Source organism: Lynx canadensis, chromosome D3, assembly GCF_007474595.2.
Source record: "Lynx canadensis isolate LIC74 chromosome D3, mLynCan4.pri.v2, whole genome shotgun sequence".
Taxonomy (NCBI): Eukaryota; Metazoa; Chordata; class Mammalia; order Carnivora; family Felidae; genus Lynx; species Lynx canadensis.
In genome coordinates this window covers 77,197,838-77,219,508 of record NC_044314.2, presented here as the reverse complement: position 1 = coordinate 77,219,508, position 21,671 = coordinate 77,197,838, and the positions used below count along the sequence as shown (strand labels likewise).

The 21,671-nt window shown below is 49.1% G+C and overlaps 1 protein-coding gene across 1 annotated transcript; it reads left to right on the top strand.

Moving 5' to 3' along the window:
* The first annotated feature begins 7,759 nt into the window (after nt 1-7,759).
* Nucleotides 7,760-19,964, top strand: UNC119B (unc-119 lipid binding chaperone B). Its single transcript, XM_030335677.1, has 5 exons — nt 7,760-8,022; nt 10,439-10,552; nt 13,361-13,475; nt 13,601-13,773; nt 16,159-19,964. Exons 1-5 carry the CDS (start codon nt 7,779-7,781, stop codon nt 16,269-16,271), a joined length of 759 nt encoding a protein of 252 aa, XP_030191537.1. The 5' UTR covers nt 7,760-7,778; the 3' UTR covers nt 16,272-19,964.
* The last annotated feature ends 1,707 nt before the right edge of the window (nt 19,965-21,671 follow it).

Genomic DNA, 21,671 nt, shown 5'->3' with positions numbered 1-21,671 from the left:
GACCAGGGAAAGAGTCCACGGGTTCTCTATCCTCCCTGGAGATTGGGGCAGGACCCACCCCGGTCAGCACAGTGCCTTTTCCTCTCCTGCTCTGAGCCAGGGTGGGCATTCCCTTTAGATTCAGGTCTGGGCAGGGGTCTTACAGTCCCTGCCGTGGGGCTGCTTCCCCATCCCTTTCTCCCCCTCCCCTTTGCTGGCCGGCTCTAACCTAATTCAAGTGTCTTCTTGCCTCGAGGAGCCTTAATGGCATCAAGTGGCAACATGTAATATTGTCCTCTATGCCTCTCCAAAGGACCTAGGAGAGCAGGTGAACTTTCCAAAGTGAGAGAGTAACAGATGCTCCTGTTCAAAACAAGGGGAGGAGGAGGAGATGCTCGGGCCTCCTTCTGCTGTGGCCCTGGGGGAAAGGAGCCTGGGGTAAGGCTCAGTGATAGTGCGGAAGCAGAACCAGAAACACCCGGGATCTGTTCAGAAATCTTAGAAGTCTGCTTCTCTTCTATGGAAAGATATAATTAGGGATCAAAGAGCTCTAAAAATATTGCAAAGAAGCCTTAATGTTCAAGCTTCAGAGAGATCAGAGTAATTTCTCCCGTTCTGTCCGAGCTAGGACTCTTTCTGTATTTAGACCTCTTCTGGGGCAAGAGGGCTAGATTTCCTCATTTTATTACGAGACCAGATTGGCATCAGTGGGTCAGCTGCCCAGCTAGGGCGGATTTCTTCTTCGTACGTGGGTGGCTTGCTGCCGATCTAGTTTGTCCTTCCCCAGCTGCCTTTTGGGTGGCCTGCCTTCGGCTGCCAAATCGTTTTGATAAGAGCAGATAATTTGGGGACTGGCTGGACTGGCAGAAAAAGAGCAGGATGGATCTCTTGGGACAGTCCCCTCCCACCCCCCACCCCCTCCAGGATCATAAAGACAAGGCGCCAGGATTGTGCCGGCAGCCAGGGAAACAGTAGTCCTGTTAAGTTGGCAGGGAGGGCCCTGGCACCTCTCACATCCAGGCAGTCTTGTGAGGTGGGGGCACACAGCACCAGGAGAAGCAGAACTTCGTTCTCACCTCTATTTTGAGCTTCAGTGCTTTATTTCAGTATGAGGGAAAACAACAACAAACTGAAGTGTGCTTTCCGTCCTTTGAAAGGACAACTGTCAGGAAAGGAGAGCCGAGTTGCCAGGTGGGAGGGGAGAATTGGCAGGGAGAGTCTTTACGGCAAAACCAGGAATGAGGCGTTCTTGACTCCTCTTCCCTGGCGTGTTACGATCCAGGGAATGAAAAGAAATTTGACCCTGGATTAGTTCCCTCTTTGGATCCTCCTTCCACCATGTTCTCACACACTAGGACCAGCTGCCCATTCTGAGCTCAGAGCAGCCTCTTCAACAATTATTGGCCTAACCTGGCTTGTCAGGAAACCACCCCTGCCTCCCTCCCCCCCCCCCCCCCATTGGGCCTGGCTGCTCTGTTCTATACCAAGTACTGGAGAAGAGTGGCAAGTTCTTAGTAGGCCTGGTAGCTCCTAGATTCCCATCCTCTCCCTGCCGCGGCAAAACAAACTGTAGCCACAACATGCATTTACAGCAGCACAGTGAGATGTGATCGAGGGGCTTTGAACCTGGCTGGCCCGGGAAAGCAGTGGGGGGTGGATAGAGCTGTCTTTCCTTCTGGGCTGTCTCCATCTGTCCCTACCCCTTACATGCCCCATCCTACTCCCACCAAAAAGTAAAAAAATCAGGATGTTTTTCACTGTCCATTGCTTTGTGTTTTAATAAACAATTTGCAGTGACACTGTTGAGATTGAGTTTGAACTTGATTGCGAAGAGGTGAAGTGATTGGGTGGGAAAAGGGAGACATGGGGGCTCACTTAGCTGCAAAGGGCTCTCCTGGGACAAGACCAGCGGCTTTTGTCCATTTTAGCCTCGTGTCTCTTGCTTTTGTTTTCGCCGGGATGTTTGGTTAAGAGAATGAAGTTCTGTAAAACTGCCTGGCCATTTCAGCCAGCAGTGCATTCAAGGAAAAATAAACAGTTGTTTTGTTTTGTTTCCACTTTCACTGGAATGCCAGGCCATGACTCGACTCTCCCTCCCAATGCACATCTTTCCCTCAGCTTCCATGACAGCCTGTGGACAGACCGAGCCCTGGGACGATTTTCTCTGCTTTCTCCTTTTCAGGTGTGTTGTCAGTGTCGAGTATACATTGGGAAGGATGTATATGCAGAAAGAGCAGGAAGGATTTTTTTCCCCTGTAATGAATCTACCTTGTTCACAGCTGAGGAGCATGAAACTCAAAAAACTTAATTTACCCCAGGCTAGTCAGTAAACAGTGAAGCCAGGTTTCAAATTCAGTCTATCTGCCTGCAAAGCCCCTGTTCTCTCTAAGCTATGAGGATAATTGTGGATATCCCTTAATGGAGCCCTTGAAATGGATGAGGCACAATGCCAAGCACTTTTACAGAAGTTATTTCTGTTTGATCTTCAACAAAACAGTTGGTATTAGCCTTACATAGGTGAAGTGACTTGCCCAAGGCCATAGAGCCAGCCTAGACGGAGCTAGGACTTTACACCAGGATTCTGGCTCATCATTACTCTCTATTACTCCGATTACCTTTCCTTTCCCCACCATGCTATGTGACTGGCTCCAGACTCCAGAACCTACCTGCTGTATTTCTCCAGCAAGAATGGAGGCTGCTGGTACCAGGAGAGTTTGGCCTACTTCCCTCAGTTATCCCTTAAAGGGCAGAATTCATTGCTCAGCTCCAAGAATGAGGCCAGTGTTGATGGCGTCTGTTCTCAGGGCCCAAATAAACCAGGAGGCCCACAGAGCCTCTTTCTTAGCTCGAGCCCACCCATAACTGGAGTTCTTTACTAATTCAGACCTAGCTGTTACTATTTCAAGTAGCTTTCCGCGAGCTGCCAAATGGGGGAAGAGACCTGAAGAAGCCTTGCTCTAGGGAGTTGCAGGGAGGAAAACTGACAGAAGATCTTGGGCCAAGTGCTGGGGGTTGGGTGAAACCGCTCCTTGGGTCCAGATCTTAATCTCGCGAAGGAAATCAGGCTCCCGGTTGGCTGGAGCCGGTGTGTCGGACCTTTCTCCATACTTAGTACCCCACCCCCCCTCCATCCCGAATAGAGGAAGAGAGAGGAGTTTTCTCCACATTTACTGGAAAGCTCGTTGCTATTAGCAGTGGTGAGGGGTCAAGGCAGAGAGGACGTGGAGCAGGAAGGTTCTGCAGTGGGATTGCCTCTGTTCTCTGACAGCCTGAGGTGGTAGGCACCTCACTGCAGGACTCTGGCCCTAGAGTCTTAGTTTTGTTTGTTGCCACCCACTTATATGTTAGTAAAAAATAACCCCACTTGCTCTTTTGGCTTGGCCTTGTGCTAAGACTTGCTGTCCTGGGTCTCCTTGCCGCTGCCACTGGAATCCATGTGTGGCTTCCTCAAGCCTGGTCCCCAGCTCATTTCCCCTCAGCTCTCTTCAGTCACCATGCTCTCCCATCCAGCTCCACCTCTTCTCCCCATCTGGTGTGCCTGCCCTCTGCTGAGGGGTCCTGGAGAAAGGCCGCTGAAATATATTGGCATCGTGACCACTCACGATTCACGCCCCCTGGTACCAGCATCGTGCTTTCGTTGCTGGTTTTGGTCTCTTCACTACATCCAGGGAAGATGTGTGACTAGCTTGACTTATAAAGGAGGAAACAAAGGCTCAGAGGGGATAGATGACCTGCCCGAAGTCACATAGCTGGTAAGTGACAGAGTGAGGAGTGGGACTAACCACACACTCATGCTCTTAATGCCATGATGTGCTGTTCTTTAAAAAACAAAACAAAACAAAAAACAATTAAATGAAGGTAACTGATGATGCTGGGTGATGGTTAAATGGAGGTTTATTATATCATTCCTTTTCTGAAAAAGAAAGTAACTCTTTAAGATGTAGTGATACAGGAAATACATGAGCATTTTTTTAATTTAAAGTTATATGGATGCAAAATCTGAAAACTTCTCATTCTCATACCTACTCATCTAATCCCTAGAGGAGAATATAGGTGATGGTCTGGTGGATATCTTTCCTTTTATACGTATTTTATATGTACATATATTTATATATATACACATATATACATATACACATATTGATACAGAATTTTTTTTTAATGTTTATTTTTGAGACAGAGACAGAGTATGAGCGGGGAGGGGCAGAGAGAGAGGGAGACACAGGATCCGAAGCAGGCTCCAGGCTCAAACTGTCTGTGCACAGAGCCCGATGTGGGGCTCGAACTCACAAGCGGTGAGATTCTGACTTGAGTGGAAGTCAGACGGTTAACTGATTGAGCCACCCAGGTGCCCCTACACAGATTTACTCTGCACATGTGCACATGTTTCTTCAGAATCCATTAGGGAATTATTGGGTCAAACATTATATGCATTTAAAAATTTGGAAGTACTGCCCTCCACAAGGCTCCATGAGTTTTCACTCACCAAGCTTGTGCTGTATGACTTGGGAATATGCGAGAAATCCCTTTTGGAAACAGGTGGGATATAAATATAAATTCTTGCTTTGTAAAAACAGCCCTCAGCCAGGGAGATGGTGACTTGGCTACTAGGGAAGTTACCAGTTCTCAGTCCCAGACCACAAGGCGTGCCTGCAGTCCCAGCTTTGACCCGCCAATTCGATGCATGCCACCTTTAGGAGGGAGTAGGAAGGAGGACTGAAGTTCCCAGTCTTTGCAGAAAAAGCCCTCTGATGTCTTGCTTACCTTGGTTGCACCAGCACCAGGCCCCACCTGCCTGGCCTGGTTTGAGTCAGACTGCCTGGCTACCCTGGGACTGCCCTGGAAAATAGCCACTGTCACACCTCTCACAGCAAGGAAAACAACCAGGAGAGGGACTTGCAGAGCTCAGAGCTGGGGTGAAAGAGTCTGGCCTGTCCATGCTGGCCTTCCCGCATCTAGCCCAGGGAAACCTTGGAATAAAACTTGCTAATCCAGTAGCTCTGTGTTGTCCTCTTTTCTCCAAACATGGTGTTAGTTTATGTACTTTTCAAAAAACACTTTTTAAAAAAGCCTTTTGATACGCCTTAGAAAGATTGGTGAAGAGAAGTAGCGACAGATTGGAGTTTATAGCCCTTATTCTTCCTACTCCTTCCATGTATGTATATGTATGTGTGTGTGTGTGTGTATGAACAAAGGTTCATAGGTAGTGACCCGAGAGAGTATAGGAGAGAGTATAGGCCCCAGCTCCAGCTCCCTGTGTAGGAGTTTTTATTTAATTTTCTTTTGAACAGGAAAAAGTGATCACATGTGAAGTTGCTTTTAAATTTTAAGAGAAGATAAGGCTACTTTGGTTTAACGTTTTCCTTCCGGACAAAGATCCTAAGATGTATATTTTTTAAATATATAAGCAACCCATGATCGTATGCTGGTGACAAAATAGTGCATAAGTAGCTCTCATGTCAAAAGTGACTATATTCTCTTTTTAGTTCGTTCCTCCTAATACTGTCTCCTCCCCCGAGGGAACTACGCTTAACACTTTAGTGTATCTCAAGATCTCTTCCTTTGCAGTTACAAATGCAGATCCATATATTCATGTCCTTTTTATTTTATTTATTTTTACTTTCTTTTTTTTAAGTTTATTATTTTGGGAGAGAGAGCATGAGCACGCAAGCGCCAGGGGGTGAAGGACAGAGAAGCCCAAGCAGGCTCTGTGATATCAGCACAGAGCCTGTGAAGGGGCTGGAACCCATGAACTGTGAGATCATGACCTGAGCCAAAATCAAGAGTCCATGCTTAACCAATTGAGCCAGCCAGGTGTGCCCCCCCCCCCTTTTGTTTTTCATGTCCTTTTTATTTTAAACAAATGGGATTCTGTGCCTTGTCCCCCCTGTCTCCTCCTACCCCCCAATATGTCTTTAAGCTCTCTCTATACTGGTACATATAGATGGATCTCATTCTTTTTTTTTTTTTTTAAGGTTTTTTTTTTATTTAACGTTTATTTTTGAGAGAGAGCACACATGCCCGAGCACACTTGAGCAAGTCTATGTGCTGACAACAGAGAGCCTGATGTGGGGGCTGGAACTCACAAACCGTGAGATCATGACCTGAGCTGAAATCAAGAGTCAGATGCTTAACAGATCAGCCACCCAGGGGCCTGGGATCTCATTCTTTTTAACAGCTGCATAACTTGAATGGATGCAACTGTAATTTATTGTAATTTTTCAACGTTGCAAATGGTCCTGTGGTAAACATCTTTGCACTAAACAACTCTGTGCATAAAAGGGGTAATACATTTGTTACCATCCCTAGAAAGAGAAAAGTGGGGGATCCAGGTAACTATTCTTGAGAACTCTGAGAACAAAGGTTCAGTGAGCAAGTGAGTGGGAAATGGCTGCATTCTGAGCCTCCCTCCTGGTGATTCACAATTAAGTAGCATATTAAAAGTTCTGGAAATTCTTCAGTAACCACTCACTGCTGAGTGGTTTTAAAAGAGTTGTTTGCAAAGGGAAGGACTTTAATTCTTTGTACACATCTATTAAAATTTTCCTGAACGGTTTGGTAAATGCCACCGTGGTAATCTCTCAAAGACAGGACAGTTTTTAGATAGGAACTTGGCCACATACTGTTCCATCAGGCTGGGCAGCTGGGGTGTAGTAAGGTTTGGATTTTGTCCAGGAACGAGGCTAGGTCTGTCAGCCCCTCCCAAGCCCCTTACATAAGGTGAGAAGGACACAGCAAAGCCTGGCATAAATTAAGTATTGAGGCTGACTATGGGGAGAAAGGTGGAGTTTCACTCTGGCCTAAGTCTGGGTGAGATGTGATACCACACTTAGCAGACACACTACATCAGTTGTAGGCCCAGGCCTCCGACACAGAAGCGTGTTGATCCAGAATCCCTAGAGAAAGGAGCCAACCTGGGGTGTGAGAGAATGGCCTCAACCCACCCTTCACCCACTCAACCCCCTGACCCACCTCTTCCAATTGGCGAAGTCATGGTTAACTTCCAGGGCTCAGTGCAGATGTTGCCTCTGTGAAGCCTCTTCCCGATTGGCCAGACCACTCCTGTGTGTTCCGGTAGCATCTTTGCTCTCTACCTCTTTTTAGAGCAGTCGGCCATCTGGCTCCTCTTTGAGTTCATTCATACTTACTGGGTTGGTCAAGAGGAAGGGCCACATAATGAATTATGTATTTCACAGTCTGTCCCAGCAAAGGGGAAGCTCCTTCATAGTGGAGCATTCCTTCACTCACTCACTCATTATTGAGCACCTACTGTGTCAGGCATTAGCTGGACTGCCAGAATACAATAGTGAATAAGGTGGACCCAATCCCAGTCCTCATTCATATTCTTACATTCCCTGTAGTCTAGCACAAGGTCGAGCCCAAAGCCTGGCACAGTAGGATTTAGAAACTGTAATCTGGAAAGGTGCTTTTGCAAGGCAAGCACTTTTAACTTCTGTGCTACAGATTAAAAAACTCTCTCAAGATGCCTTGTCTACAGTTTATATGACAGAAAGTCATTTGCCTGTATGAAATATTTTAAAGACATTTGAGGTGAGGTGACTTTGGGGACCTGATGGAGAGTCTGGGGGGTTGGCACCCCAGCCACCCTTGTGGCTTACCACCTGGCTGGGCCCAAGCAGGCGAGACTGCAGCCGGCCGCTGACCCGCAGGCCCCGCCCCCCGCCCCCGCCCCCGCCCCCGCCCCCGCCCCACCCCTCCCCAGGTGCCACCCCGGGCCCCGCCCCCGCTCTCCATAGTTACGGCGCTGCGGAGGCGGCGGCCATCTTGGCGGCGGAGCGATGAGCGGGTCGAACCCGAAGGCTGCGGCCGCGGGGTCAGCGGCTGGGCCGGGGGCGCTGGTGGCCGGCAAAGAGGAGAAGAAGAAGGCAGGCGGCGGTGTCCTGAACCGACTCAAGGCGCGGCGGCAGGCGCCCCCCCACGCGACAGAGGACGGCATCGGGGCGGCGGTCACGGAGCAGGAGCTGCTGGCTCTGGACACCATCCGGCCCGAGCACGTCCTGCGCCTCAGCCGGGTCACCGAGAGTGAGTGCCCGCTCGGCCGCGCCCTGCCCTCGCGCTGGGCCCCGGGCCCCTTGTCGCCTTCAGCGGAGCCGGCCGCTCGCCGCCTGACCGGCCCGGGGGTCCACCCTGTGGCCCCCTCGGTCGTCCAGGCCGCGCCGCCGGCCACTCCGCCGGGCGAGCTCTGCGCCTCCCACCCTCAACTAGCCTAGGTTGGGAAGGGGTTCTCTTTGAGCTTGACTGCGTTCCCCTGCGTCCAGCCACACCAGGCTTCTCCTGGGCCGGCCGCAGCTGGGCCTCCAGGCCGGCCGTTCTCCTCAGCTGGATCTGTGTGGGTAGGGAGCCCCCCCTTAAGCTTAACTGGATCCTCTTGACCCTGGTAAGTGGGACTGCTGCCCCCTCATCCTGGAAGACCCACAGGTATCAGTGAAGTTCCTGCCGAGCCAGGCTCCCTCAGCCTGCCCCATTCCAGCTTCTGCAGCGTCTGCCTGCCCAGACCCCTACTTTCTTCCTCCGCTTTTCTGCACCCCGCTCCTGACAGCCCCCCTCTCCAGCCTGGCTTGACCGCCCTACCTCTTTTGGTCCCAAGCCTTGTCCCTTTGTGTGCAGGGGCGTTCTTCCTTCCTCAAACAGTGGCATTTCATGCAGATTTTAAACAGTCACATTAAAAAGTGTGTTGATAAAGTTTCAGTTTATGTACACGATCCAAAATGTGACTCCTGCTCTTGACACGTGTTCTAGTGAATTGAGAATGTGTCCTGCAACCATTCTACTACACCTTTTCATGGATGTAGGTACGGGTGGGAAGAAACATATTGCCCACCCCCCTGTCCTGGTTCTCCTTCCTTTCTCTGTTCTCTTCCAAGCCGAGCCCTGACCTGATGCCCTTTGTCTTGCTATTTCTTCCCCAGAGTTTGCAGTCACCTTGTTAGACCCTGCTGCCCTCCACACTTCTAACCCTGCAGCACCCACACTCCTGCCACGGACCTAAGGCTGCCACAGTGTCCTCTGCTGAACGGCTTTAGCTGTCAGCCTGGGGCCGCTCGGGTGTACTCAGGGAGCTGGTGGCAGCTCCAGTGATGTGGGGATGGGAGTTCAGGCGGTGGGCCTTGGTCCAGCCAGTATGAAAAGGAATTCCCATCTCTTAAGAGGTTTAACCTGATTCTGGATATTTCCATGTCCCCATTTGCCATCACTGTTTGGGTCGGGCCTGTCCATTGCATGCCTGAGTATATCTTTAGTAGGTCTTGCTCTTCAGTTCTGACCCAGTTTTCATTCGGGGCCCTGAATGTATAGAAGTGCTCATCACCTGAGCCTTCTAACCTCCTACTCTCTCCTCATACCAAGGGGGAATCAGGCCGTTGTAATGCCTAGCCCTAAGCAGTGTTCTTGGTGGGCAGAGGTCCTGTGTAGGGGCTTGGGATTGGTGCTGTGGCTCAAATTCATGTCAGCAGCCTACTGGAGAAAGCCACAGGTCAGAGCTTGGTGACCTCTGGATTTTGTTAGCCTGTTCCGTTCAGTTGTGTATGGAGTACCCTCTAAAGGTGCAGAACCTTCTTCAGTCTTTTTCAGATTTAGGAAGTACTCAGGAGCTCTTCAGTTTGCCATCATGCGGTCAGGAGTCATCGTAGAAAGAAATCAGCAAAGTTTTCTCTGATCAGTACTGTATTGACCAGCTGCTCAGGTTGTCAGAGGTTCCACGTTACTTTGGCCCAGTACCCTTACCAGCCAGTCTGTCCTGTCACCTGTGTAGATGTGGCCCACTGCCTGATTTGGTACAGCCCACAAGCTGAGAATGGTTTTTACAGTTTTAAATAGTTCGGCGGGGGAGGGGGATAAATCTTGCCCCACATGGTTCCATGCAATTCGTATTTCAGTATCTGTAAATACTTTTATTGGACTACAGCTATGCTCATTCATTTGTGTGTTGTCTGTGGCTGCTTTTGCGCTACAGTGACAAGAGTTGAGTGGTTGTGATAGAGACAGTGTGGCCCCAGAGTCTAAATTATTTATGATCTGTCCCTTTGCAGAAAAAGTTTGCTGCTCTCTGCTTTGTGATACTAATGGCTGGCAAACAAGTATATTAGCCATTAGATTAGCATGAATGTTTTTAAATGGATTTCTAAAAAAAATTCTGTCCTGTTGTGATATTCAAGGGGTTTCCAAAGGAATCCCCTTATACTATCCCTGTTTCTTAAAGTGTTACGATAATCTTTCATGCAAACCAAATCCATGCTCTTTTTTTCTTTCTTTGATCCCCTTATTCTCTTCCTGCAACATTTGCTTTTAACGTAAGGGGAAGTTTTTGAGTGTATTTTAAGTGAGTTGTGTAAGAAAAAAACCTGAGTTTGCTTCAAAACTTGAGGAAGAAATGAATGGTAGTTTTGGATGATTATTTAACAGCATTGGTGTCTCTCTCTCTCTCTGTCTCTCATTTCAGATTATTTATGTAAGCCTGAAGATAACATCTACAGTATTGATTTCACCCGCTTCAAAATTCGAGATTTGGAGACAGGGACGGTGCTTTTTGAGATTGCCAAACCTTGTGTTTCAGGTAGGCCTCAGTACTGTAGCAGTCACTTCAAAAGGTCCTTGAGGCTCGAATTTGTGTGTACCATTGCATCCTGTGGCGTGGACTCCAGCGTGTCCACTTCCTTGCCTCATCCTGAAGCTTGGGCTGCCAGGTGCCCTGGTTTGCAACTGCGCTAAGAGGCTGATGTTTGCCGAGTATCTGCTCTGTGCTGGGCGCTGTGTCCCACATGTTTCTGTTTACGTCAGGTCATGTGATCCTCACGTCTCTGTGAGGAGCTATTACTCCCATTTTCCAGATAAGGAAACTGAGTCTCAGAATTTCCAAGTGACTTTCCCACGGTCCTGTGCTCATTCTTCTTACCATGTTGCCTCTGTTTAGGAAAGGAAGCCTTGGAATTAAAAGTACAATGAAGAAAGCTCACCTGAGCCGTGTGTCCTGGGGACACTGGAAGGGTCATGCTGGGGGGTCCCATTCCAGGCTCACCTGTCTTCTTGCTCGCTTTCCTTTCAACAGTGCCTTCTATTTTCTTGTAAGGCCTAGTTTGGATGTTAATCTCCACCATTTTCTGGAGGAACAGAAAGCCCAGACCTATGAACTCATCTACTTGGGATCCCTTAAATTAGCCTTGAATAGATGCTTCCTGTATTGTAGTGCACGCAGCTCCAGGGTGGTTCCTCTCTGGCTAGCCAGGCCACATCAAAGTCTTTGGAGCTCGTCACTGGAGATGGAGCACCCCCTGGAGTTAGTTACTGGAACACCAGCACAGATGACTGCAGTATCCACTGAGGTCTGAATCAAGAATTCTTTTTGCAAAACTCTTCTCATATGATTTGCTACTCAGGAAGAGCCTGTAAATTTGGTAAGGCAGGTGTTAGTAGCCCAGACAGGTCGAAGGGCTTTCCTGAGAAGGTCTCGGCTCAGGTTCATTGCACAGGCAAGGCTAGAGCCCTGGTCTTCTCACCCCACCTGGCATCCTTCATGGTCTCATAATCTAGTGCTGACCAAGGCACCTGAAGGCTCCAGCTTGTGGATACTTAGCTGGCATTGGGAGGATCAGGGCCAGGCAGCCTCCTGGGTCTGTGGTATTCACGTCCCTATGCGAAATGTCCCAGTACTTTGGATGTTTTGAGGACTCCATGGCCATTTCAGATGTGTGGACTTGGACTAGGGTGGGCCCAGAGTAGTCATTTCAGTACAAAACTGAACTGTCTCAAACAGGGAGGCTATAGAACTTGTAAAGACACCTTGATTTTTGGGGCACCTGGGTGGCTCAGTTGGTTGAGTGTCCAACTTCGGCTCAGGTCATGATCTCACGGTCCGTGAGTTCGAGCCCCGCGTCGGGCTCTGTGCTGACAGCTCAGAGCCTGGAGCCTGTTTCACAGGCTCTCACTCTCTGTGAGAGTGTCACTCACTGTCTCCCTCTCTCTCTCTGATCCTCCCCTGTTCATGCTCTGTCTCTCACTGTCTCAAAAATAAATAAATGTTAAGAAAAAAAAAATTTATAAAAAAAAAAAGACACCTTGATTTTCAACTTCTCCAGTCTTTACCTGTAAGGATCTTGATTCACTTAGAATATGCTCACACTGAATCAGTACCCTCCTACTACACTTGTTCTGATGAGTTTGAATCCCTGAGATTTGGTCTGATTCTCTCTGAATCACATTGTTGGAGTGAGGGCTCTAGAGTCTCTGGCTCTGAACGCCTGCTCCGTCTGGTTCCCCATTTGCTCTTGGGCTTGTGATAGGCAGAGGGATGTTTGGGGTTAAAAAAGACAGAAGTTGCACCCACATTCAGCCAATACCTGGAGAAAATTTTTTTGTGGGATACTGGATGGCTACTAGTGGGAACTATCTCCTTGTTCACATTAAAATGGTTCTCTGGGGGCGCCTGGGTGGCGCAGTCGGTTAAGCGTCCGACTTCAGCCAGGTCACGATCTCGCGGTCCGTGAGTTCGAGCCCCGCGTCGGGCTCTGGGCTGATGGCTCAGAGCCTGGAGCCTGTTTCCGATTCTGTGTCTCCCTCTCTCTCTGCCCCTCCCCCGTTCATGCTCTGTCTCTCTCTGTCCCAAAAATAAATAAATGTTAAAATGGTTCTCTGATTCATTTTACAAAACTTCCATTTCCTGGGCTCAGGAATGGACTAGACTCACCCTCAGTCAGGTCCAGCATGTTGGCTCATTGCTTACCTACCTCACTGTTTCCCAGGTTGTCAGTGTCTGATTTGGCATGGCCTGGGATAGGCGTTACAAGGCTGTAGGCCCATGTCTTCCATTTAAATGACAAGATTATGTCTTGGAGCTTGTCTTTGCTGCCTGTCAGAAAGTTTTGTGTTCTCTGAACTCGCCTTTTGCCTATTTTCAACCTTCGTAGGCACGTTCTTTTGGTTAGCAGCTAGCACTGCGACCTGATAACTATGTATAATATAGACCATGCCAGGGACCTAGTACCCAGCCTGTGTTTCAAGCTTCACTCTTAGGATACGGCCCAAGCCGCTCAACTACATAAAAGGTAAATAGCTTAATGTTTATAAGAACAAGCTTCAAGTCAGATGGACCTGAGTTCAAATCCCTGTTCCCTCCGTGTACTGTTTGGGGAAATTTGAACTTGCTGCTTAACCACTCTGGGCTTCTGCATCCTTATCTATAAGATGGAGATAATGATGACTCTCCACAGGGTTGGGAGGATTCTGTGAAATGATCAGCGCAGGGCCTGCTATGTAGCAAGTGCCCAGTAAATATCAGCCATCCTGCCGTTGGTGTTAGTGCTGTTAATTGATTGTGTTGTTTGGTGGCGCTGAGACAGTACGCTCAGGATTCCTTGTGCTCTTTCAGACCAAGAGGAGGAGGAGGAGGAGGAGGAAGGTGGAGATGTGGATATCAGCGCTGGACGTTTTGTCCGCTATCAGTTCACACCGGCATTTCTCCGCCTCCGCACAGTCGGGGCTACGTGAGTACCAGTATTTCTGGAGGGAGAACACTCGTTTGTCCACAAAGAGTGTTCTCGGTTGGGTTCTGGGTTGGCTTTAAAGAAGGGAGGAGGCAAAGTAGGGCTCACAGAGATTTATTTTGCAGAGTGGAGTTCACAGTGGGAGACAAACCTGTGTCAAACTTCCGGATGATCGAGCGGCACTATTTCCGGGAACGCTTGCTGAAAAACTTTGACTTTGATTTCGGCTTCTGCATCCCCAGCAGTAGAAACACTTGTGAACATATCTATGAGTTTCCCCAGCTTTCTGAGGATGTCAGTATGTATCCCCTGACTTCTTCCCCGTCCTAAATTCTTAGGACTAGAAGGAACAAACTTTGGAGTCTATCTGGTCCAACACCCTCATCTGGCAGAGGAGGGAGGTAGTGACATGATGCCTCTCCGGGCATTTGACCTCAGGCTTCTCATTTCCTAGTGCTCCTGTCTAGGGTTTCAAATTCTGCCTGTATGGGAGCATCAGAGGTTTTAATAATGCAGGCCATCTGCTTTGGGTGCCTGCTGCAGGGAAAGGGGGTGACTGAGGAAGAGGAAGAGAGGGCCATGATGATTTCTGGGACTAGGGTTAGCCAGAGCGCCTCTCCGAGCCTCCGTTAGGCTTGCTTTTCCACTGTGTGCTAGTCATTGGCTTCTGCTCGGCGCTCCTTCTTTGCCCTCCCCTTTCTCCTTAGAGGGAGAAGCTAAGCTGGGGACTCAATAGAATCAGAGGTCTGGGGGCCTCGTCTTTCCCATTCCCTGCAAGTAGAGGTTGCGTAGATAAACTGTCAGAATAGAGCCACAGGAAATAGGGAGCTCTTATAGGGTTTGGGACAGAAGGAATGGCCGGATGGAAGTCACGTCTTAGGAAGAGTAATCCTGTAGTCCTGTGGAAGAAAAGCTGGGGAGGCACCAGAGGGAGGAGCCGAGGCAGGGGAAGAGGTGGACAGGGGAAGAGCAGCCTTTATCAGTTCCCATGACTCTGGTGGAGCTCTCTCAGGCTGGCATTATCTGTTAGTAACCAGGGAAAATGGCTCCAGAACATTGAGAATATGAGCGGGAGCCTGTGAATAGTGTGGGGGTTTGGCTGAGTTGTAGGGAAGGATCTGCATATACTGACTGGTTTTCTCAGAATCCCATGTCCTTAAAATTGTTGTATTCTGAGGGGCGCCTGGGTGGCGCAGTCGGTTAAGCGTCCGACTTCAGCCAGGTCACGATCTCGCGGTCCGTGAGTTCGAGCCCCGCGTCGGGCTCTGGGCTGATGGCTCAGAGCCTGGAGCCTGTTTCCGATTCTGTGTCTCCCTCTCTCTCTGCCCCTCCCCCGTTCATGCTCTGTCTCTCTCTGTCCAAAAAAAAAAAAAAAAAAAAATTGTTGTATTCTGAAAGCCAGAATGTTCTTCACTCACATGGCAGTGCTGCTTTTAGGTAAAATGAGGATTGCTGCCTGGGGTGGGCTGTTTATGACAGCATCTGGTCCTGGTTTTAAACCCGCTCCCCAAGCTGTGCCAGGATATGTAGATACTTGCAAGGAAAGATTATGCATAGTAGTACAAGTTTTTACCCAAGGTGGTAGAACTTTTCTTCTTGAAAACACATAAGCTAAAAGAGTGTGGAGGTCAATATTCTGGATATGAACCAAGTAACTTTGGCCTCGGTGGGTCCAAAGGACTTTCAACAGTCAGTTTCATCTTTTGAGACCTGTGGTAAACGAGAGTGTTTCCTCCAGAGGAACCAAAATAGCTTGTGATCGTTAACTCAGAACTGATCAGAGGCAGTGACTGTTAATTATCTTGACTTTCCAGAATGGTTAAAGAGGCCTGGGCAGCTGCCTGGACAAATGAGATTTAAATCTGGATCCCAAGACAAGCAGACCTTTTGCTGAATCTTTTGCGAGTTAATACCCTGAGCCATCCCCGGAAAAGGCTCCTTGCCCTTTGTCACCCCTCACTCATGTATACCTAGGATTCCTTTGGTTGTCAGGAGTGCCCATGGGAAGTGGGCACAGTGAGGCACAGCTTTTGGAATTTGGACCAGAATGTCTAGAGGTGGGGAACAGACCAGAAGTACTGAATAAACAATGTGCAGTAGTCCATGTTCGGCAAAGGGTAATCCTGTTTTCCTGGGGTTCCGAGTACGAGTCCAGGCTCGAGATGCTCAAGGAGTGCCATGTCAGAGAGAGGATTGCATCCTTGTGTTGAAGTGGGTATCATGTTTAAGTTGGGGGCCTCTTTGGTTCTCTCCAGCTCTCTAAGCCTGGCCCCCTCTGTTCTGACCTCGTTATTCTAACAGTATACGCACATGTTCTGGAGGGCTGGTCTATGAATTTTAGAGGGGGCACTAATTTTAATTTTTAAAGAGGTTTTTTTTTTTAATTTTTTTTTTTTTTTTTTTTTTGAGAGAGAGTGGGGAAGGGGGAGAGAGTGCGGAAGGGGCAAAGATGGGGGGAACAGAGGATTCAAAATGGGCTTTGTGCTGACGGCAGAGAACCTGATGCAGGGCTTGAACAGGGCTCGAACTCACAAACTGTGAGGTCATGACCTGAGCTGAAGTCTGATGCTTATCAGCTGAGCCACCCAGGTGCCCCTAGAGGGGATACTAAGTTTTCCCCCACCAATTCTGTGGGGCAGACTCACACGTAAGTCTTTGCTTTTTCCCTTTCTCTGACCTGCAGTTCGTCTGATGATTGAAAATCCCTATGAGACCCGTTCTGACAGCTTCTACTTTGTTGACAACAAGCTGATAATGCACAACAAGGCCGATTATGCCTATAATGGAGGCCAGTGACCGCTGTGGGAGTGGACGGGGAGGTGCTTTGCTGTGGCCCGAGGTCCTGGCACATGGAGGTGGTTGAACCTGCTGTTCGTCAACACACATCTGGAACCTGGTCCCAGGAGGCCAAGGCTGGGGTGGTGGTTTCCTGTGCTCCAAGAGAGGTGCCAAGCAGTGCTGTGTTTTCTTCCCCAGTACTTTTTCTTCCCTTTTCCCCTACCCCTTAGGTTGCAGACGTATTATAGTAATGTGAAGGATTAGGGTAAGGCTACTGGAATCCAGAGAAAAAAGAAAATTTATTTTCACGTAGTCATAGCTGCCTGCTGGTTGTGCTGATGAGCCCGGGCCGCTACGGGCACAGCTGTGTCAGGGTAAGGAGGCTCTGGCCAGCCGGCTTGCCAGTCAGCGGCTTTTCCATAGGTTCCTGGGTGCTGTGAGAAGCTGAACGGTGGGTCTCTTCCAGGCAGCTCGCCCTCTCACTTGCAATATTGCCGGTGGCACGGTCTGACCTCAGTTTGAGCGTAGTTCGAAAGCAACTGGAAAAAAAGGGGGTGTGTGTGGGTGCCAGGAGTGGAGGCACCAGCGGCCGGCAGGGCTGCCAAAAAGTCCATGTTGTGGAGAGGCCTGCTTCTCTGTCTGACTTCCAGGATCCTCCGCCAGCCCTCCCGGGGATACGACAAGGTTTCAGCCTGGCAGTGCCTTCTGTTCCCGCTTTGGAGGAAAGACGAGCTTGCTCTGCGTGTCCTGCCTCCTGACTTTTGAGTATCTCCTGAAATAGAATGTGGCAGTGTTTGCTCTCGGAGCAGTAGGATCTCTTGAGGCCACATCAGGCCTCGTATTTTGTGTTTTTTGTTTCATTTTTTTATTTCTAGGCTTCTTTCGGAGAGGTTTTATAAGATGTCAGTGGTGTTCCCAGCATATGTGATGTGTGGTTAGACTTCTGATAGTATTAATCAGGTTCCTGGGGCTAATCTGGCTCGTGTTGGGACTGGATATAGTTACGGACCAACAGCTACTTAAAGGAAGGATTTGATTTTTCAACACAGGAGAGCCTGCAGGATTGGCTTTGATGGGGATTTGCGTCTGAAACTCTGTAGATTTCTTATTTAGGAGGATTTTCCTGTCTGCCTTTCTACTGAAGTAGTTTCTGGAACCATCCTGGCAGGTCAGACCTCTAATGCATATTCTGATCCTTCATACTGCTAGTTGGAGTTCTTTTGGTTGTTTGGAAAGGATGAACTAGCCTGAGGTGGCTCTCAAAGGGTGCTCTCAAAAAACCTTCCTTGCACATCCTTGTGGGTTATGTTTGTCCTCAGGCCCTTACTGGATAGACTCTTGCCACCTCAGTTCCGTATGGTTGTCTGACTGTGGGTGGCTTTAGCTGACCCTCTGATAAGATTGTTGTTGTGGCCAGGATTTTGCATCGATAGAAAGGTAGCAGTAGGAAGGGCCCAAGTATGTGGTGATAGTCATTGTGAAGCATCATAGTAACTGATGGAGAGCAGTCTCCCAAGATGCTTGGGACAAAAGCCATGCGGGGCCCAGGATGGAAGGGCCAGCGCTTTGCCACAGAAAGCCCCTGTGCATTCACTGACCAGTGTCTCTCCCTGTTTGGATTCTAGAGCGTGAGTGGCCTTGAACCTTGGCCTAGTAGTGCTCTGTGCCAGGCCAGAATCTGGGCTGTGCCAGGTGCTGGCAGCTTTCTCACTGAGAAAACCCTTACTTGTGTGTGTTGGCACTGGGTCCAACCGCTGAGGAGGGAAGAGACCAGGCACCCTGCAGACGGCTTACTCATCGCCAGGCCGGGTGAATCTTAGAACCGGAGTCCACTACAAATCTAGGTGCCTTATGTGTGGCTCTGTCCCACATGCTGCTGGGGAAAGCTGCATTGGCCTCCTTCCCTCCTCCTCTGTGGACAGACATCAGCACTGCTTCCTTACCTTCGGTTTCTCCTCTAGCATATTTGTGTGTGCATATTGAGCTTGAGAATCGCCCCTTCTCTATGTGACAGCGGCCTAATCAGGAGATTTTCTACTATTTGATATTCACTTAGTATCTAGGATGTGGTTTTTGGAGCTTCCAGAGCTCTGCTCAGTTGAGTATGTCTTGGAAACGTGTCCCAGGATAGATCATGTCTTGTGGACTCGTGGGCTGTCTCTTATATGCAGTGTTAGCCTTTGCCTGGAGGGCAGAGGAGGCAGGCATTCTGGCCTGAATAGTGCTGTATTCTCCTCCCCACTGGCTTGCCTTAGTCTCACTGGGGACGGTTTTGAGGCCATGTGCTCAGTCTGTGCCCACCAGGACAGGGATATGCCGTCTTCTGCTCCAGAAGGTCTGTCTGGTATTCTGTACCTGGGAGTCTGGATTCGTATGTCTCATTACTCAGGAAATCAGAGTTAACCACCCTGGGGTGTTAACCAGGGTGAGTTTCAAATTCAAGTTTTTTTCCTGAACTGGGGAGAGAATTGGAAGTCATATTTTCTCTGAAAGTAGCTGAAGCAATCAGGAGTTGAATCAGGAGGCCATGTTATTAAGTTATCTGGACTGTTGATAGCACTTGTCTTGGGGGTAATCATACCATTGGAGGGGGAAAACGACCTGCACGGGGAGACCCTGCCTTCTGTTCAGAGCTGGTATCTGAGCGGCAGCTCCCGGAGGAATACATTCCAGCAGACCGCCGGGCCCGTCTGTTGCCACGGGGCCTGACGCCTGCACCTCTTCCTCTCCTGTCTTGCTCCTGTTCCTCTGCCTTGGAATCTCCAGGAAGACTATCTCTCTTTTCCTGTGGAGCCTTTGGGCTAAGATGCCCTTCTTGCTTCTCCAAAGAAGATCCCTGTTGATTTCATTCTGTCCTAAAGAGTACGCGGAAGAAATAACAACTTAAAGTAGCTGTGGGCTAACGTAGGCTTCCCCGTCCTGGTATGTTGGCTCGGAGATCTCTTGCAGAGAAAGCAGTTTTCAGGGGCATGCAGACTCCCTGAAGACACCTACGGCCCTTGGGCCATCTGATTCTCAGAGAGGGCCAGTGATTCAGGGAAGCTGGGGCTAACTGTAGACCAGCGATTCTTGAAATGGCAGTGACGGGGAATCTTCAAGGGGAATGCCTTCAAGGGACATTCATTTCTGGAATGGATTTCATAGGCTATGTGGACTGGATGAATTAGGTGAGTCTTGCCTTAGTGTCCTGCCACCCCTGTAGACTCCCAGGGCACTCTTTTTTCTCTGTCAAGTCACTTTCTTTTGGTGGCTATTGTCACCACGATGTCAGTGAGGTTTGGGGACTGGAGACAGCCTGCCCCCAGAATCCCAGCATAGATTTCCTTGCCAGGGCATGGGGCAAGGGGTTCCTGTGCAGAGGTGCTGCCGTTCCCAGTGTGAGAGCCTGGTCGTCAAATCATCACTTACATTCCATGTTACAGAACATCTTCGCCACAAGAGGGGTCTGGTGGAGGCGGATTTACCCTTGTTTTACAAAGGATCATGTAAAGTCATTGAGGTTGTGAAAGTCTATTTTTTTTCCCCTGTAAATCTATTTTTCACAGAATATAAGAAACATCAATGACCTGATCTGTCCTTCCTCCTCTTTCCCCTTCACCCAAGATCCTCATTCCAGTTTGTATTGTCTTTGTGTCCAAAGTAAACTAGGTGACTTATTTGTATAAAATGTTATTTTGTCACAAGAGACAGTAATAAAAGATTTTCACAGTACACGCATCCTCTCTTGTGTCCTGAGTGGGCCCTTTGCATTGCTGGGGGGAGCAGGTGTGGGGTGGGAATGGGCTCTGAGTTTCTTTATGTGAGCTTTCTGTAAGTAATGAGTAGAGGTGGCTTCTAGGGTGAACAGGGAACAGTGTTTGGCTTTAGATTTTATATTTTTGCTTTGTTTCACTGGGGGACTTTGGGAATTAAACATTTGTGTATTTTAAATTTTTTTTTTTTTCAACGTTTATTTGTTTTTGGGACAGAGAGAGACAGAGCATGAACGGGGGAGGGGCAGAGAGAGAGGGAGACACAGAATCGGAAACAGGCTCCAGGCTCTGAGCCATCAGCCCAGAGCCTGACGCGGGGCTCGAACTCACGGACCGCGAGATCGTGACCTGGCTGAAGTCGGACGCTTAACCGACTGCGCCACCCAGGCGCCCCAAACATTTGTGTATTTTAAAGTTAGGCTTATTAAGGTGTACTTTAACTGCAGTAAAATTGACCTGGTTTAAGGGTACAGTTGGATGAGTACGCAATCTTATTACCCCATCACAATCTGATATAGGGATTTTGCGTCACCCTAGAAAGTTCCCTCAGGTTCCTGGTGTTGGCAAAGGGCAGTTCCCTCCCTTCACCCAAACCTCCTGGAACCATTGTCTGGTTTCTGTCTCTACTGGGAAATTTGCCTACTTTTAATACAAAACAACATTCTTGTTTAAGGTGAAAATACAATTTTATTTATTTTTTTTAATTAAAAAAATTTTTCAATGTTTACTTATTCTTAGAGCACGAACAGGGGAGGGGCAGAGAGAGGGAGACACAATCTGAAGCAGGCTCCAGACTCTGAGCTGCCAGCACAGAGCCTGACATGGGGATCGAACTCAGGAGCTGTGAGATCATGACCTGAGCTGAAGTCAGGTGCTCAACCAGCTGAGCCACCCAGGAACCCTGAGGTGACAGTACAATTGTAAAGTATGTCTGGTTTGGATGGTCTGTGGCACCCAAAGCAATTATCGGCTTCTGTTCACTCACTCATTTCCCCCTCTCCTGCTTTTTCCTGTCTGCTTTCACCCAGGGCTGGCGCTCAGGTGGGCCAATAGAAAGGTGAGGAAGGCCTCAGAGCATTTGCCAACCACAGTCATTCATCTGGCTTTAAAGTATTGTGGATTTAGAGGCTTTCTTTTAAATGAAAGGTAACATATTAAGGACTTTGCCACATCTTTTCATTGATCTCCGGGGATGCAGGGCAAGGCCTTGGTGGAAGGCACATTTTGACCTGCGGGTCAGTGCTGCGGACAGGTGCCTGGCTGAGTTACAGCGGGAGAAAGACGGGGATGGAGGGATGTGTAGGTGCTTGGGAGGGTGTGGAGGTCTGACACACTTGTGCTAAGGGAAGACCCTTGTCAGCAACTGGAATTGCCAGTTTCCTGGGGAGGGTGAAGGCGTCCTGGGGCGGATGCTAAGGACCAAATGCATGGCATCGGGAGCAGTGCCCCACAACTGCGAGTGAGATGGGAACTACAGCGGAACAAGGGGGTAACATCCCTACTCTCTCCACCGCCCCCCCCCCCGCCCCCCACAGCTGCTGGGGGAAGAACTCCCTCCCAGGCAACCCGATTCCCCGGGCCTGAATATTGAGCACCAGAGCAAGACGAGACCCTTGTGCTTCTTGGAGTTCACAGACCAGTGTGAGGACTGGAGAAGATGTCAGAT